This window comes from Apaloderma vittatum, unplaced genomic scaffold (genome assembly GCF_000703405.1).
Source record: "Apaloderma vittatum isolate BGI_N311 unplaced genomic scaffold, ASM70340v1 scaffold12347, whole genome shotgun sequence".
Classification (NCBI taxonomy): Eukaryota; Metazoa; Chordata; class Aves; order Trogoniformes; family Trogonidae; genus Apaloderma; species Apaloderma vittatum.
Window position 1 is genome coordinate 19,736 of NW_009724590.1, and position 19,676 is coordinate 39,411.

The 19,676-nt window shown below is 40.8% G+C and overlaps 1 protein-coding gene across 1 annotated transcript in view; it reads right to left on the reverse strand.

Moving 5' to 3' along the window:
• BANP (BTG3 associated nuclear protein) overlaps positions 1-19,676 on the reverse strand; it is a gene marked incomplete at its 3' end in the record, with an annotated part of 59,517 nt that overhangs the window by 18,045 nt on the left and 21,796 nt on the right. The window contains exon 6 of the mRNA XM_009872568.1: positions 12,393-12,632. Coding sequence (XP_009870870.1) covers positions 12,393-12,632 — 240 coding nt within the window. The remainder of the gene's footprint in view (positions 1-12,392; positions 12,633-19,676) is intronic.

Below are 19,676 nucleotides of genomic sequence, written 5' to 3' on the forward strand. Positions count from 1 at the left end.
GCAAAATGAAGCTATTTGTGGTTCAAAGGAAAATTAATTTAAAAAGAAAGCTGGAAAATGCAGGTCAGATGATCTGGTACAAACACAAAGATAATCAGCGACGATGTCCAAAATGACTATATATTCCCAAACTTCGGGGGCATCTAATGTACAAAATCGGGGGAGAAAGGGTTGGTTTTTTAAAAAGAACCAGGTTAATTAGAAAAAAGAAGAAAACCCATGAAACCGGTGTTCCTGAGAAAGTAATCCTCTCTTTCCTAAAGGTCAGAAGTCACTCAGCACACAAAACAATCCACATAAAATCATAAAGAAATTCAATTAAGAACAAATTGAGGAAGCAGTGAAGAAATTTGTAATATCGAACACAGACATGAGATTTTCTGTCTTTCATTGAAAATCAGCCTCCTAAAAAAGAAACTTCAGGTCGATAGCTTGTATCCAGATATCACTAGGTCGTGTTACTTCCCATTCTCCAGGAACACCAGATCTCTTTAGAAAATTAAAAGCTAAGTCAGTGTTTCCATGGACTTGGCAGAGCTCCCTTTGCTGCCTTTATACTCCGATGGCACAGGCTTTCCCACCGTTATTGCTGCATTTTGGAAGATTAGAGGAAGTAATCCCACCGGAGAATCGAACAGCAACATGTCTAAACTAGACTTATTTCAATTAAATGTGTCATCCAGATTTGGTTAACTGTCCCTTCCATTTTCAAAGTCACCATCATTTGTGAAGTCCAGCGAAAAGGCAGCGATGTGTCATGTTCAAAGTTTGAAAGAACAAATCGACGAACAGAATCTTTTTTTAATTGACAAGAAAAACCAGGACTTCAGATTCTGCCTTCACAGGACTGTGAAGAGGGGCGATTATTTGGGGCTTTGGCTAACCAAACGCATTTTTTCACGTAAGGGTCATACATTTGGAGGTTTTTTTATTAAACGAATAGCACATGACAACAAAATCTGCTCTACTAAAGATTGGAACAGTGGAGGAAAAAAATTAAGCACCTCTGAAGTTGCTTCTTGCGCCTTCAGGCTTCAATTCTTCAAACCTAATTATGCTCATTGACCATATTGAAACGATTTTTAAAAGAGTAATTGTTTACTCAATTGACAGCTGGAGGGGTATGATCTCCACAGCTGGGAGGCAGTTTCCTCCCTCCAAAACTCTTGTGAGTTTTGGGCTGGGCGAAGGGATGCAGGAAGGGAGGGAGGGCAACGTCGCCCTCGTTCCGGGGAATCTCGCCCCGTTACAGTCGGTGGGGATGGCAGAACCTTGGCGGCTTCTCCAACCTCACACGTTTGTGGACGTCGCTTCTGTCACCAGAAAATCACCTCTGCTCTCGGCCATGGCCACAAGGAGAGAGGAGGGGAGCTGCTAAGAACTTGGAGAGAGGGAGGAGGGAGGGAAAATTCAGCTCCCAAGCAAATATTCTGCTTTCCATCTTATTTCCACAGTTTCTTCACTTAACTGTTGTATTTAGACCTTTGAAACAGCTCGAAATTTATAGGCTGCTAGAGACAAGCACGCACACACGTGTGAGCACCAGCTATATACGGGGGGCACTTAGCAAACAGCCTCAAACACAGCTGAAATCCTATTTTACTACATGCACCTAAACCTGTGCCAGTAGCCAGAGCACTTTAAACGGTGAAATATAAATATTAAATGCTACAAAATGTTCGCAAAATCCGAACTTTTTCAGGGAATTTTCAGTCGTCAGCTTTTAAAGGAAGGAAATGCCCCCGTTTCCTAAGTACAGAAGACAGGGTTAAAAAGGATTTCTGCAAATGAGATTCTATGCAGAACAACAGATAATTTTATTACACTCTCACAACTAAGTTATAATAATACATAAACCTCAAAATTCCATGTTAATCAAATCCCTCTCTACTTGGACAGTAGGAGCCCAACTACACTAAAGATCATGAGGAGCCTTAGGTAACTATGACAAAACACGTAACTGCTAATTTTACAACTGCTTTACAACCAACACCTCGAAACCATTTGCCTACAATAAGAAAATTTAATCTGTCACGACAAAAAAGCACGGAAATTCATAAACACCGCTCAGAACACAACTGAAGAAGCCAGGTACGTTCGAGGAAACGCTCCAGATGTGACAAACGTCAGTTAAGTCGATGGTCTAAGTGTGAGCATGGGATTAGACAGTTTAGGGAACAAGGACTAACTTCAGGGACACCAAACTGTGGGGTTTTTCCAGGAGCACGTTGCTCACATTGCATCATTCTCCTGGCTTCCAGATGCCACCATGATGGGGGGTTATACAAACGCACACGTCAGCACATTAAGGAACCCAACTCTCGACGCCGTATTTCCCTCCCTTTTACGAGATAACTGCAGCAGAAGCCACACTGTGGACAACAGTTTCCCAGTGTTCTGCAGTCACCAAGACACCACCTGTCCCAAACTGTGACCACTAAAACTCCCCGAGTTCCAGAGCGGGATGGGCTGAGGTAACACCCTGCCACTCGTTGTTTCCCTTTTGGAAGGAAAATCTCCCTCCTAACAGACAGGAAGGCAGCACGTTCGAGCTATTTCAAGAAAACCAACAATTTAAAACAATGTTTTCTGATCTCAGCTCCTAAAACAAAGTCAAATCGAAATTAAGCATCTGGCTGGCAGGAATACTTTCTGGGCTCAAAAGGCTGCATTTTTGATGTACCAGCATCAAAGAAAGCCAGAAGAAATGTTAAATTACAACCAGCAAGTGTTTATAAAATGCTAATTGCACTGTTTCGACAATCTGCTGATTGACAATTCTCTGACTGACAATTGCAGACAAATCTCTGCAAATACAACACTAAGCGATTTCGAAGAACAGGCAAAAAAGTTTTCCTCAATAATGTCAAACTATCGTGTTGGAGAAACGTTTCAGAAATGAGCTTGTTTGAAGTATCTACAAAATAGGGTAAAAAACACTTGCACATATAAGCTCATGTCTCTAATAACAGCTTAAAGGAACAGTGAATTATTCATGAGGTCTTTCCACCTCAGGGAAAACATTAGTCTTCAACATCCAGATCATTTTTTGTTGGTTTGTCTGTTGCTTTTTTGTTTTGTTTTAAAAAAAAGCTATGAGAAAGCAGTACAACCCCAAAGACATAAAGTTTCTCTTCCTCTATTCTTGCTCCCTATAAAACCCTTGTAGAATGTACTGTATTTCAAAAGATTTAAAGCTTTTTTACCCCAAATGTCACACAAGAAAAGCAAGCACCTTGATGCTTACATGCAGATCTGGCTCAGATTTCATTCTGGCAATGTGTTGTTCCTCAAAAAAAAATAAAAAAATCATTACTAGCTCCCAATAATGAGAATATTTTAGTAAATAAAATTAGATGTTAAAGTTAATTTGTTCAAGTATTTCATTAATAGAAATTTGTCTGAATATTTAAGTTTTAACAAGGACCAGAGGAACCACAAAATTAAAAATTATCTTATTTGTTCTACAAGTTAAATAGACCCATGTAGGTCTACTACAGGACTCTACCGGAAGCTTCCAAAACAAAAATAAAATGAATTAAGATTTAAACTCTCCAAATTCCACCAAGGTACCCCCTTCTAAAACAGAAGAGCTCCTACACTCAGACACACCTTACCACTCTTGCAGACAACCAGGCAGTCTATTATTATCTGTTTTACCAAGAGCAGAACCTGTTTTATTTTGAGGCAAGAGACAGCCATAAGCATGCAAATAATGCCATCCAGTGGAGCATCAAATTTACCGTTTTAGCACGAAAATGCAGCATTTTCAGCCACGCGTGGGTGTGTGTGTGCTCAGCCTCCGACTCGCTTGCAGCGCCTGCCAAGCGCTCGGAAAGGTCAGCAGAACCGGGGGGGGTGCTGTGGAATGGAAGCGAATTAATCACGACAAAACTGGAGTATTTTTGACATTCCTGGTGGCTTCTTGAAGCGGGTTCCACGCGACAACAGCAGCCCCAAGGCAACCCCGTGCGGACCTTTTTCCTCACATTTCTCTGATGGTGACAGAATATGAACAGCTGCATAAATGTAACTGTTTAACAGCCAGAGCATAAGTATCAAAACCATGGAAGTGCTTAACTCATTAAACTAATCAAGAAAATAATCCTAGACCAGATCAGAAGTTTCAATAATCTGAAAATATCTACTACTGACTTGCTACGGTTCACAAGTTACTTTAGAAATACTCCACTGTGATAATACTGGACAAGTGATACATTTGCTTCTATTTTTTCCCCCCATTTTTAAAGGGAAACACATTGCTCGCTCTAAAAAAAAAAATAAATCCTCAGAGAAATCCAAAGACACAGCAAATAAAACAAGATGCCTTGAAAAAGCTAAATTCTAGGTTTCATTTCCTCCCAAAATATATATATATATATATATTCGTGCACTGTTCGGGTCTCAGCATGAAAGTCAAATTGCATACTTGGTATAGCTCTAACTGTACAGCTAGAAATTGCAGCGGCAGCATTCCACAGAGCCTGCGCACACATCTGCATCCGAAAGGGCTTTCCATGAAGATGAGGACCTGAAGACTCCACCGCTCATATGACTCACCCAGCCACTAACAACCTCCTTCCAAATAAAACCCCCTAATGCACTCATGATAGCTATTACCTTTTTTTTGCCTAATAAAAAGGCACTTCCAGGCTCTCAGGCTTCTAAGTTTTCAGTTACATTTACCATTTTGTTCTGTGCATTCAAAATGTCAGAGCATTCATTTCTGATTGCAGGCAGCGAGCAAAGACCTCGTTATTTCTTTAACTCCCTTTCCTTGCGGGAAACGATCCCACAAGGTTCATCGGACGTCATTCTGCTTTGGAACAGAACATACCTAAGTATACGATGTGCCTAATGCCCAGGGCTCAACTTACTGTTTGAAATCAAAGTCTGATGCTCAAAACAAATGGAATCACCTAAATTGAAACAATAAAGCTTGATGGAAATAAATGCTTCTGGTTTGAAAAGCCGCTGCCAATAACCACACATCAGGTCATTTCTGATAGCTGTAATTCTACAGAGAGGTTGATTAAACAGCTGTTTGGCTTTTAGGCAGCAGCACGAGGTGATCTGACAGAACCGGGAGCAGAACCGATGGAAAAAGGAGGGTTGTTGCTTTAACCACCCCCTTCCCGAGCCGTGCCGTTACATAAGCCCTCACCGCAGTGCCTCGGGAGCCCATCTGGATGGCAAACGCCACCACACGTGCCGCCAAGAAAAACTCCCTTATGAATCAACAACGAAAATTTCTCCCCTTCCGAAGGAGCTTGTGGCTCTGGAAAGGCCTGGCACGACAGAAACCTGAACGCTGCGGGAATCTATTTACATTTTACTTGCAGTCGGCTCGCGGCATCTCCTCACTTCACTTTTTAACCCTTGTGCAATGGAGAAAAGAAAGTTCAATGCCAAGGAAAGGAAAAGCTGTGCAAGTTTCTGGAATTCCGTTTACGACATTTTGTGAAATCACAGCTCTCCCTGCACGCAGCAATGCGTTTTCCAGATGAACGTGCGTTATTTTTGCGCTGATCAATCTGTGTTTCGTGGCTGAGCTGATTTTCCTCTCCAAATGTGAGGGATCAGATACTTCTAGATTCTTCACATCTTCCAAAACCACACTGAGCAAGTTCAATTTTGTCATCTGCGGGTCTTTGGTAGTAAAGAAAATATTTCTGGTCTGGAGTCCATTGAAAGTTCATTAGGATATTTTATTTACACAGGGACTGAGCCCGAGTTACACTGAGTAACCACCAGCCTCCTCTAGAGATGCTGACAGTAAAACACACACCGTATTCTTCTCAATTAGGCACTAAAAGGGCAGCAGCACTGCTCGCAGGAGTAACTGCCCCGCAGACAGTCGGAACCCTGGAGGAGATCCACGCATGGAGAAACCAGCCCAAAGAAAACAGTGATTAGCACAGAGATGATACAAAGAACCCTCTGTTTCACTTTTAATTTCACAGCTCAGATGAGTCTTTAGTATTGATGATCCTGCGACGTCACACGTTGATTTTAAGTGGCTCGATACTTCTCGCTGACACTAAGGTTTGGAGCTCGTTAATGCATGAAGTGACTTCTGAAATCCACATAAGACTCCCTTGATTTTCAGCAGAAAAAAACTACACTCATTCACCTAAGTTATCCTATTCGTAGCAGTAACCTTCCCAACGAGCACATCGTTTTTACAAATTACACAACTTGCCCCTCGTTTCACTCCTGCACATACTTGAAGTAAAACTGGACAAAGCAGAAACGTATTGGCAGGACAGAACAACCACGCAAGGGCTGGAAAGAGACAGTCAAAGTTACCTAATGCATTAGTTTTCTTTTTTTTCTGTAGAGCCCATGAACCCCCAAACCCTTGACGTCAGGCCCAATCAACTGGTTCTATGAACTTACACGCAACCACTGTTGAAACAGGCTAAGAAGCTGCTCATATTCAAGACTGCAAAATTTAATTCATCACTTGCAAAACGCAGGAACAACAAGAGAAGCGTGAGAAGGAGAGAGAGAGCACACTGCCAACTATTTATTTCCCAAAATTGCTGCCTTTATTTCAGTTTATTAAACGGTAACTGGCCAGGAAAGTAATTGAAATAAACACAAGTGCCCAGGAAAGAAGAAGACAAGAGCCAGCATTAGAGCCCTTCCACAAATTCAGTAAGCAAGTGCCAGCATTGATGCCATTTAGGAGAGCTGCGGTGCTGAGATAAACTCAATGGGTTCTCATATTATCTTCTTGCCCAGCCTCAAAAGAGGTTATCGCCTCCCTCCACGCGGCAGCGTTGAATTGATTCACAAAGCAGCAGCTATTTGGAACTGAAGCCAGACTTTCGCAGCTCTGAGGAAGACAACATGGTTGAGAAAAGCAGCGGCACTGCTGCATCACAGGGCCTTTCCCTCAGGATGCTGTACAAAAAAAATAATAAATTAATGCTTTTTGGATGTGAGAAAAGCACAAGTGCAACACTTGCTTGTATTTCTTCCCGTGTAAAGATGTGCCGAACTCTAGGACTTTGCTTCTCACTTTTTTCTGGAGCATGAGACAGTTGAACACCTCTGCAAACTCTGCCTCCTCTCTTCCCCAGCTCTGCCCCTCACACCAGCGTCCGCTTGCACAGACTTCAGAGAGAATCCTGCGGCAGCTTTTCGGAAACGGTCAGATGGAGGGGGTCCCCTCAGTAAGCTTCAGAGGAGAGGTTCTGAAGAGCATGCAGCTCGGGAGAACCCGCTGCAAATGCCCCGGCGGCCACAGGCACGATGCCGCAGGACTGGTCAAATTCTTGTCTGCTTATACTGAATCTTCAAAAAGTAAAAATGAAGTTTGTCCTACCTCTAAGCCACAATCTGGCAGTTGAGGAGAAACACGCTACAGCATCTGATAACACCACAGCCCTCAAAGGAACAGGCTGAACGGTATTTTTCTTTCCAAAGAGCTATAAGTCCATGGTATTTATTAGTAGGAGAGGAAAATGTTGGCAAAAACTACTTCCAGGGACCACAAAAGATTAGCTCATCCATGCGAATACAAACCACACAACTTCTTTTCAGGCTACTATGGCTGGGAAGATTAGTTAATGTCCTAGATAATGAAGAAACAGAAGGTTAAGCAGAAAATACCGGAGATCCTCAACAAATTACTAGCTTGAGCACGGCCACCAAGCCACTCCTCTGTCCCCAAACCTCCAGAGAACCCAGAGCAGGACAGACTCTGGAGCTAGCTGCTCCGTCAAGGGGCATGGACTGAAACAGTTACACAGCTGCAGTAGTCCAAGTTACAGAAATCTCTAATTTTCTAGTGCAGATGAAATATTAAAGATAGGGCAAAACATCAATCGGAAAAAAATGTTGAGTTTTTCATGAACGTTTCTAACAGTCTAACAAGTGCGTGTCTACAACTGCTGGTAGCTAAGACTTGTAGCAAGCTCTTTTGCATCTGGGTGTAACACTGCTTTAAGTCATTGTGAACATACTACATGGGATACAAAGATTAGGAAGGAAGAAATGATATAAGAATGGATACAGTTTATAAAAATACAGCAATAAAAGGGCTTTTTAAAGTGGAAAAATGAAAACACCAGAAAATACAATCTGTATTTACAGTGCACATCTTCAGTAACTGCAATGTTTGTTTATATAAAACAGATCGTCATTGTGTACATACTACACGGGATATAAAGATCAGGAAGGAAGAAATGATATAAGAATGGATAGAGTTTATAAAAATACAGCAATATTCCGCTTTTTAAAGCGGAAAAATGAAAAAAACCCACAGAAAATACAATCTGTATTTACAGTGCACATCTTCAGTAACTGCAATGTTTGTTTATATAAAACAGATCCACGGGTAAGAAATATTAGCCCTAACAGTCTGTCTATGAGAAGCAACTGACTCCCTTTCCTCTGGTATTTAAAAGCAACATAATGCTTAAAGAAGCAGGAACAGAGACACAGTATATTTGTTGTTTAACCTGCATTGCTCTTAAGATCAAAACCTTCATTAAAAGCAAATGAGAAGCTGAATCCACAGTGACTTTCTGCGATGCACAGATTTTGTCACAAGTTGCTTAAACAGGTGCAATCTGCATCTCATTTGGGTTATGGGCATGAAAAAAAAAAAATCTATTTTTTTTTATATATATATATACACACACACACACACATACATACACATACATATACATACCTGTTGTTTTAAACAACAGTTGTGCCCCTGATGCAAGATTTGTAAGTAGTTCCCTGAGCAACAGCTGTAAGGAGCTGAAAAATCATTTCTGATTTCCAACAGTGCAACTGAACTAAGGGCACAGGTTCCCCTTAACGCAATTAGTGAATTTGTGGCTCCATCCTCCACCCAACCACTCATTCTGCATTTAATTTGTAGGTACGGGTCTTCTATCTTCTTGTCATAATTAGCCAAAACTGACAAATATGTTAAAAAATGATCGGCGAGAGTCTGCAGAAACACATGTGTGGATGCAAGAGGCCTTCACAGAAACGACACGCTAACCAAGTTACACAGGAAATAACTAATGTTATTTTGTTTTCATTTAATTACTTAGATTTTCAAGAATAAGAACTACGGATAGGTTTTCTTTCACAGACTTCAGAAACCCCTACTCAATTTTTTTTCCAAGGAAACTTATAAAACCACCCTTTGTGTTATAAAATTTCTCAGGAACGCTAAATTCTGAATTTGGAAACCTGTTTTTTTCAAACTCATTTGTGGCGATCTCTATAAAATCTCAAAAGAACTAAAACTCTATTTTCCGTTACGCAAATAAAATTACAACTGCGGATGTTCACGTATAGTATTTCACCAGAAAATGTCTACATTTTTAGTAGGGCTGAAGTAATGAGCTACTTAATGACATGTCGTTTTTTTAAGTCATTTTGGTTTCTTGCCCAAAAACTCTTTTCAATACCGTGGCCACCCCACAAGTAAATTTATTCCACAAGTGAAAACTTATACTTCCAAAGATAAACTTTCATCTCTCTTGCGGTAAGCCTTATGCAGTATATCAAGAATTTTTAATAAATATACATCTCTTCATCTTCTACACTTTCTGCATATTATACAAAATATTCTCTCTATTAAATACAGATTTGGTCGGTGTTTTCTTTTTCTTCTAGAAAAAGAACGGAAGGAATATCTTTCCACTGACAACCTCGAAGAAATTCGAAACAAAAGGAAAAATAAAAAATCCTTTCTATTGGCTTGAGCTTTTCTAGCTAGGATTGGCAAAAACAAGGCTGATGACATCGAATTTTTCATTTATGTTTAAAATAATGCATCAAAGTATTACCACTCAGAGCAGAAGCAAACCACATTGTTAGGAAAACAAGTTAATTTAGTTCTCATGCTAGCGCTGCACTCAGTTTTTGGTAGGTTTTATGGAACAACGCTTCACCAATAAGAACCAGATGGGCTGGGGACTGGGAAAGCAAAGTGGATGTGGCACGGCAGGGCTCTTCCCAGTCCTCCCTGACCACTATTAGGGATGAAATCCCGGCACAGCTGAACTCAACAGTTCTGCCATCGGGCTGAACATGGCCAGGATCTCCTCCTCGAAAGGTCCAAGTCATCCACACGCTCGCTCACAAATTCATGAACAGGCTACTGAAATCAAATTTCATTTCAACTTACTTATCTGCAGTGATGACACACTAGGTTATTACGGGAAATCGTAATTTCTGGACCAACATTGTTACTACTACATTTCTGCTTCATCATTTTTGCCATTTGTTGCCACAGGTTTCTCTGTCATCACTGACAGCAAATCTCAGTAACTATTAACCTTCAGGTACCCAAAAAAGTACGCTCAGGTCAGACTCACACAGGGTATGTTTCTTCCAGAAGGGATACACAATCTCCAGTTCGTTATGGACTGGTTCCCAAAAGAAAGCAACACACTTGTCAACGTGAAGAACGAAGTTTCAGATACCTGGATCCCCTCCTTCCAAACCATGCTTAGGACATCAAAGACACAGAGAGTGGTTTCCGTGTCCACCATTCCAAGTGATGCTGCCACTTTTGATCCACTGCTGGTCCGTTTCTGCCGTTGCAGACTTTTTCCAACTGCAGGAATCGCTTCTATAATCCAATTTCTTCATGGTCAGAATGCCTTACATAAATGACATAATCCCTAACTGGAGCATTCAGTCACACGAGCGCATTCCTTCCCCACCACGACATTTTCAAAAACCTGTTCTTCCTGCACAACTCGTTACAAGCTCACACGTTTCACTTGTGCTCCCAGACTCACGGGACAGGGAAAAGGGTTGCCAGTGACTTGCTTTAACACTGGGGCAAGGGGAAAAGGCTGTTCATTACTTCATGTTTCTAAAAACTCTTGTCAACAAAAATCCATTTTAAAAAACCACAGTGGAACAAGGTCATTTACATTGATGCCATCAATAGACTAAAAGGTTCTGGAGATCAAAATTACTCTGAATCGTAATCTCCCTTAAAAATACACACGTATTTGCAGTAGAAGCCTGAAGTCTTCCACTTCACGTATGTAACGAGACAAAAACTGGCCTAATGCAACCAACTGAATGGGTTGGTTTTGCCCATCAATCTCCCCAAGACAGCCAGAAAACCACTGGAAGAAAAGCAGGTCAACAGGACTATTTCCTCGGCTCAGTTCAGTGCAAGGAAAGCGCAGCAGGCTCATCATCAAATATTCGTCACGTTTTCTTCTCTAATACACACACACATTGCCCTAACAGAAGCATAAAAATAAAACATCAAATTCTTCAAACACTATTCAAAATAAGCTCTCTCTGGCTAGGTTCTTAAGCCTTAATTGGCATTTCAAATTGGCAACTGCATACAAAACACTCTAGTACAACAAATTATTCCCACTCTACTAATCCACTGGTGACCTACATAAGATGTGACTATAAAGAATCTTTTAACAGCAAGATCTTTCTGGTATATTTAAGATTTAGTTCAGTTAGTAAAGTTGGTCATTTTTACGCTCTCTTGATTCCACCCTACCATTTACATTTGCTTCCTCTTCACGTACACAGCAAAGGGATCACACAAGAGCTCTAACCCCTGAGTGAGAAGAAGACTCCTCAAACAGCGAAGCATCTACCTCCTTTACCCAAAAATATTTCCACCAGAGCGCACGGGACAGACCTGGCTGTTCTCAGTGTATTCACCAAGTAACCCTCTACTAGAAATCACTGTATCAGACACATACGTCCACATTCTTCTTTTCACTTGCAACTATGGGCTACGCCTACTGTACTCAACATGCAAAACGAATTTGATTCCTTTTGAATTGTGAAATTTGTTTCTTCAATATAAGTAGTATGTGTTCATTAGTGCGTAAGAGCTTAATAACCAACGCTCAGGCACACTGGAGCCGACAGAATTACGTCTGCATCATATGCATTCCTGTTATGAATCCACAGACTATGACATTTCATGGCTCCTTCAGCAGAGATTGCAAATTTCCTCCATCTCAATGTCAGCAAGTCTTTTGACATAACACATATAAGTGGGAATTATAAAAGTCAAGACCATACTGTTGTGAACACTTGAGCAATATATAAATTCGTGTAATCTGGTTTATTATTTGTCCCATTATCTGAAAAAGTAGTATTTCTCCAATATTTACTACACTCGGTGTGCTCACAGCTGGTAGCTGCAAAGAAATTTGAATTCAGATTTCGAGATGGAGGGATTTCTGGTGCACACCCAAAAAAACTAAACCAAACCAGCCCATCAGGATTCCTCCATGAACAAAAGCTAACAAAACATCTGTCTGGCACCAACAACACATACCCCATTCTTACAAAACGTAGTATAACTGCAAGTAGCAGACAGTTTCTGCCTTATCTACCCAGAATAAATTCAGAAGTTTCAGTGTTATACTCACAGCGAATGCCGTAAATCATGAGAGGATCGAGTTGCTTCTTCCCGTGCTTCCCCTGGCCTGAAAGGTTGGAGATGGCCTGAATTTCCCGATGGAAGAGATAATCGAGCAACGTAAGTGCCATTTTCTCGGCCGTGCGGCAGTTTGTGCTGATGTGCAGCATGTCAGCAGGGGTGATGGGGCAACGGACCCGCATCTCGGGATTATTCTCATCTCCAAGCCACGTCCCATTGGGGTAATCCTCTAAAAACAGAGAATGTGGAAATTCTGATTGTGGCACAGACTGAAACAGTCAGGTTCAAGCTACAGTTAATATTTCTTAAGTTATCACAAGCTCTTCCAGTTTTCTTGGTAGTTTCCGTAGACTTCTTTAAAATTTAGCATTATAGGCTCACAACATCTGCTACAGGTCAGAAGTCGTTCTCAAATCCACGCGAGCTGTGACCAAAAGTTATTGCCATTAATGTTCTGGCCTACAGGAGGAACTGGTGCAATTAGTCCCCATGTCTAACTCATTCCCAGGTATCTTTTCAGTGCCTCAGACTAGAGAAAACTATATTCACAGTGTTCTCATTCGTCAAGTTAGTCATCCCCTAAAAACGAAGATTAGTGCAACACCATAATGTTCTTAAAGTACAGCTAATTTCAAGCAGTTAACAACTTGGAACCACATTTTTCCCCAGAAGCATCAGATGAAAATGAGCCTTAGCAAGATTATAAATTTAAGAAATTATAATCAATGGTGAGCAGTAACTTCATCACTTAAGGAGTATTTCAGGCAATGACAATTATTCAAAAGGTGTCTGGAAACAGCAATTTAAACTTTGGTCTTTCTTCAGATTTACTGGCCAGCAGTCTACATTATTTTCTAAACACGCAGTTCAGAGAACAGGCCCAGCATAAAGATAACGACTCGACTGCTAATCACCTGCCCAGAGTATTTTCCCTCCTATTCAGGTATAAGGCCCTGAGCAGCAGAACTATACCTGGCTTCTACTGTGTATACACACACACACACACACACACATCTCATAAACAGAGTTTTTGGATTTCTGCCCCAGCCTCTCAGTGTGGTGGGAGAAGAGCAATTCATTTTAAGCCCTCACTGGAAATCAACCTCTCAGATAATGCCAAAAAGTTTGTGGGTTCAAGACTAACCAGAAAGCAGAACAGAGCTCCTAAGGACAGCCAATCCCTCCTGAAGTGGAGAATACAACACAGGACCTAAGATGAGACTCTTACTCCAGATCAAAACAAAACTTCCAGTACAGATCTTGACAATGCTGATCGGAACAGGATCAAACAACATTCCAGTACTACTTTGACGTTCCCTGACACAGACCATTTGGAGTGGATTTCTATGTTTGCTCAACTTTGCGGAGTAAAACAAAGCTTCTGGATTTAGGAGTCACTCAGCCCTCCCATACTAGAGCTTTAGAGTACTTCACTGTTGTTTCACACACCTTCAGGAAGTAAAAATGTGAACAAGCCATTCAATTACAGGACTTTTCTTTCATTAAATGCCTTTAGAGTTTCATGGCGTATTCAAAGTCACAAATACCTGGCTTTCCCTAACCCTTCTAGTCCCAAAAGAGGGGGACAGAGCCCAGACAGAGGAGGGTACCCTTTTCATTTTGAACAGGACCCCTGAGCAAGCAGCATCGTCATTTCCAAGTGCCGGCGCAGGATAAGCAGCCTGCATTTCGCTAGACTACAAGCCAAAAGTATGCAATGAAATATAACATAAAAGCAACTCCAGCACTAAAAACCACTTTTCCAACGTGACCTTCAGCTTGAGTCGTACCACATGTCAGAGGCGAGTTTGCGGCAATGAATAATGTCAGCATGAAGCAAACGTTAGATTACGCAATCCTGATGTATCGTTATAAACATCAGATTATCAACTGTAATAACTTGTACGGAAAAATATTTATTGCTGATGTTCGTAGCAGCTACTCCCTCAAACATGTTTTCTGTTGAAATCCAAACTTAATGCCCTGCTCAGAATACACTTTTTTATACACTCACAACGTTTTTAATATATATTTTACATGAACCTTCCTTTTTATCCTGAACTATGTAAAGGGGCACACTAGCTGTTTTCTGCTCACAGTACCAGGTGCCATGTGAAAAATAAGGTGGTTCGGATTAATTACGACTTGTTTTGAATGCCACTGTGTCTGGCCTCACCACAAGTCTGGTTAACATTATCAGGGGAAACAACAGTCAGTTCCTGAAGATAAATCAACTGTTTTATAAAAATTTGGGTAGAGCTAGCAAAGCAAAAACATCTCTGCACATCCTATCAAAATCTTACTGCCTTACCTGGTTCAGAATTACTATTTAGATGTATTAGAGTTATGAAACACCTTTCACCTGCAGTCTTGTTTAACAAATACTCTAAACCTACACGAACCAAATATTCTTTTCAATTTGCAAAATAAGTTCTTTTTTTGGTGTTTTTTTTTTACTGGCACAGAGTTGAGAACATACTGTCTTTACCACATGTAACTGTTCTTTTCTTGCTGACAGCCTGGAAAAAAAGACACTATCTTGTTATTCTGACCTATGAACACAAGCCCCACATTATCTCTTGCAAGTTCCTCCTGCTTTAAAGGACTCACTAGAAAGGGAATTTTCTTTATAATCATTTCGCATGAAGTGGAACTTGCACGACTGAGGTTAACCATGACTCTACTGTCCTCGTTGCAGCTACTTGAGGGCACAAAAGCAAAACTATTCCTTATCACACATAAAAAGAATTCTCACCAGCCGACCACCACGACCGGCACTTTGCATAGAGCAACTAGGATGAGACTGGCACACAAAAAAACAGGAAAGAAAAGGACGTATGGTGCCAGTTACGAGGCAGGCAGAACTGCTCTGGACAAGTGGGGTGGTACGGAGAAGAGAGACTGAATAAGAGGAAAAAAAAAATAAAAGACTCATAGTTTGATGCAAGCTCTCTCTGAAGAATTAAGTACGTGAATACTATGGATTAAAGCTGCATTGTCTGAGGCTCCTAGCACTCAAATATCCTTTTATGCCAACTGAAATGGTTCTTTACATGTATTAGCAGGCACTATATATAATATTTAGCTAGAATCTAGATGAGTCAGGTCATTTAGTACCTACAGATACCGAGTCAGGACTCAACTAAGCCCAGCACAACCCCACGCAGCTGCTTCTGTTCCCTGGTTAACATTATCGGGGGAACCAAAGGAGACCAAAACACAAATAACCCGTGAAGGGATGGAGGGGAACAACACAGTCAAAGAACAGACTTTTCTTAAAAGTACTGAAGCACAAATGCACACGCTTATCTGTAACTCAATTAATCACACACCTTTTTTTTTTTGCCCTGAAGTATTTTTCTTTAATTTTCCTAATGGCCCTGCTGCATTCTGAATGCATTTTGAGTGCTATGCAGAAAGGTATTTCCTTGCATTTCTTTATGCCAAATATTTTATGATCAGAGAAGTGGCTCTCGATCATTTCCACTTCCAGCGTTACAAGTCTTGACATTTTCATCCGATTTCCTCTCTGTACTCAGAAGCTCATTTCCATGACGGGCAAATTTCTACCTCTTTTGCAATGTTTTTGGGGTTGGTTTTTTTTTTTAGAGATCAGAAAATTTGCCTTTTATCTCCATTCTGCTGAATCCAGAACTAGTTCGCTTTTCCATGCTCTCTTCAAATCTCTTTTACTCTATTAAGTTCATTTCTTTTATCTCGTAACGCAGCTGACCAGTCCTCTGTTTCGGCAGGGCCGTGCAAGCAGACGGGAGGCAGCTGGGGCTGCCGCACAAACAAGCATTTCTATGGAAACCGGCCGAGCGTGCTTTAAGGTCAGCATCAAGAAAACCTATGTCAAGAGAACAAAAACCAGACAAGAGTTGCCGTAGCTTTCAGACTCCCTCTCAATGCGTCTGTGTGTTCTCCCTCCCAGGGAAACGACAGATGCTTTTGGGGTACGCTGCCCGAGGCTGCCGTGTGAGCAAAGCTCTGCTCTCCCCAGGTGCCCTCAGTCACAAACAAAAGGAAATACCTGCCCACATAAATACCTGAATTAGCACGGTCCATTATTCTAAGTTGTTGTGTTTGTTTTACTAACAAGGCCGGGCGCAAATATGGCATTTGCAGAAGAGAAGAACGACTGGTAGACACAGTACAAAGGCAGAAAGATGAATTAACCTTTAAAAAAAGGCAAAAGCAAACCCCTCAAACCCTAAGCTACGAAAATAAACCCTTATTTCTTGAGCAATTAAGTCTTTTGGGTAGAAAACATCACCTTTTTAAATAAACTTCTGTCAATTAGCCCAAGTCCTTTGGCCCTGCAAGAGCTCATGGGGCCAGTGATTAACTGAGAGACACGACAGAGCACTGACTTTATTAACTAGGACTAAATACAAAGGACAGAGCAACACCTGGGCTAGTGCTAGCCTACAAATCTAGCAGCGTGATTTAAAGCTCGTGCTAAAAGAAAGGCTGACAATCTTGCTTTCAGACTCTGTTCACCCCAACCTCCTCCCATCACAAAAAGCCGGCTGGGAGTTGTGGCCAAAGGAAGCGTGCGACACACACGGCCACCAGCATCGGGAACCCCACCCGAGTTTTCACCTGAGCGTGTGGGAAAAAAGGTTGGATTTCTGTGTAAATATAAAGAAGTCAGAAGAATCCCAGACTCCAGGTATGATTTGTACAGCACAAAGGATCTGGCTAACGGAGACACAGTTCCAGTGAACTCCGAAATCCCTGTGGTTAGAGGACCGGTACCTGACACAAGACATTCTGCAAACACACGGTGTGTGTGCAAGTCTCAGAGAGCACCAGTGAGATTATTTCTTTGCTCACACTAAGGCCTCGGTTTTGCACGGTTAGATCCAGGAGTGAAAGGAGAGATTTGCTCACTTCATGACTCAGGGAATTTTTTCAACAGCAGCAGAAAATGAGGACTATGTGATCATCCGTAATTTAAAACAATCAGCTAAAAGAAACCCAGATAAAATTGAGACACTTAAAATCTGTGGACTTAGGCAGGTTTTTAAACCCTTAGAAAATGTGTTCCATGTCAGAAAAATCAGATTTCTAATTTAGATTTTGCCCACTTCCTTGTTTACTGCCTCTTGTCATACTTAACTTTACACAGTGGACCAGACTGTTAATACCAAACATCACAGTGACAGATACCTGGACGAAACCATTGTTCACCTGTTTGCTCCAAATAATAATAAAAAATTGAAAAACAAAATTGAAGCAGTTCAACTTGCATAGCTTGCTTTGGCTTTAACAAAATCACTGAGGCTTGTGAACTCTCGTTAGTGTCTTCACATTAGCTACACATAACGTTGTTTTAAGGTATAAAAAGTTTGCTATTTAAAAATTCATCCTCACTGTCTGTATCTAGTCATAAAGAGGTTGGCAGGAAAAGTGCTTTTTTTTATTTTTTCCCCATGTAACATCAGTGAGATTTGATCTTACAGTGAACTGGAAAATCCTGCGGACAGATAAGTCCAGGCCACGTATGAATAGCTGCTTGGATTCCCATTTGGAAAGCGAATTTCATTCTATCATAAAATGACTGCTTCAGATGCAAAGTTGAAGAGACAATATGTGGCTAAACAATTTTCTTTGGAAAAAAATATTATTCATCCTTTAATTAACACATTACATAGGCCATTTTTTTCTTCTCAAAAAATACGTATGTTTACATCTCTCATTCTATATTTGTAATAGTCTTAAACTGTAGTAAAAGGAGTGCAGAGAAAGCAGTTAGGATACACAACACCATAAAGTGCCAAACTTCACACAGCAGTGTTACCAAGTATATAGTTCACTGGACCGAATTCTAAACCGATGGATCTTGCCATCTTCTTTATCTCACTTAAAAACTGCTTTTGGGGAGCTCTGTTCAAGAGTATTTCACATACTTGGGAAATCCTAAGGACAGTGTGTTTCTTTCTTGGTAATTTCAAAGTCTTGGCTTCAGCATAGACGTTTTACAAATATCTGCTTTTAAAGCAGCAGAGCCATGCTGAATGGGATGTTCCTACACCACAAAGAGGAGAGATCCTGCTTTCTTTTCTTTCCATATTAAACACAGGACAGTAACTCTATTGTATAATATCAGCATGCACTAATGCTTCAGGAACAGACGCTCCTGTTGTTTGCACAGTAAGTCACAGATGAAATATTTGAAATGTTACCGTATACTGAATGTGTAAGAACAGTATTACTGTAATATTCCTTACACCCTGAAGGCCCTAGTATCTGGAAAGCAATATCTAGTATTAAGAAAAATAATGGGCTCGTCGTATCTCCTATAGAACTGTGCAAGAATCGAATAATCACAGCACCTTATTCTTGAGTTGAACAGCAAGCATTCAATATCTGAGTGTTACTGAGCTAAACTGAAGTCGCTGCTTAATAAGATGCATTAAAAAAAAAAACCAACAAATCCTCTTTTTATCAATAATCTAATGTGAAATTTTGAAGAGCAAGTTCTTGTAAAGTTTTCCAAAATAAAATTCAACACCTTGACAGGAAACACAGAACTGCGAGATCGCAGCAAAACTAATTCCTAAAACAAAACACAAAAAATATATTTGGACATTATCTATTCTTTGCTTCACGCTGTTGGTGCCCATTTCTTGGTAAAACAGTACTTAATGTAACATTCTGAACCTGCTATTTAGTGCAAACTCAAGACAAAGTTCTTTATGAACTAAGTGTGATCTTTTATAGATGAATTCCAAGCAATTTACCCAACAAATGAGAAATCATAAGTAAACAACAGTCACATTTTCTGACTGTTTCCTATAAATCCAAGAGTGTAACACTCAAACTAGTATCAAGTGTTGCAGAAAGTACAAGGTGAGTACAGAACTAATACAACATCCTTACTCAGCAATTTTACAACGCAAGAGTAAGGCAGGGCACAACGGGCAAATTCCAGAGAGGCAGGCAGGTGACAACACACATCGAGATGGTAGGTATCACCAAAAGAAAGTATCTTTTAAAAAAATAATAATAAAAAGTGTCTTAACAGTGGTGAAGTTTTATGCAAACACCATGAGAAAAAAAAAAATTATGAGCGAGTACGAGGGACAGTGACGTATAGCTAGCTGTGAGGAAGGAGAAGAAAGGACAGAAGTCTCTGTGAAAACACGACAAGCAAGGAAACCCGTCATCCGTGGCTGAGGAAGTCAAAGCAACTCCAAGCAGTGACCGAGAGATGGCAGAGGACAAGGTTTTCCTTCATTGCACGGGTGCCACAGGAGTAGGGAAA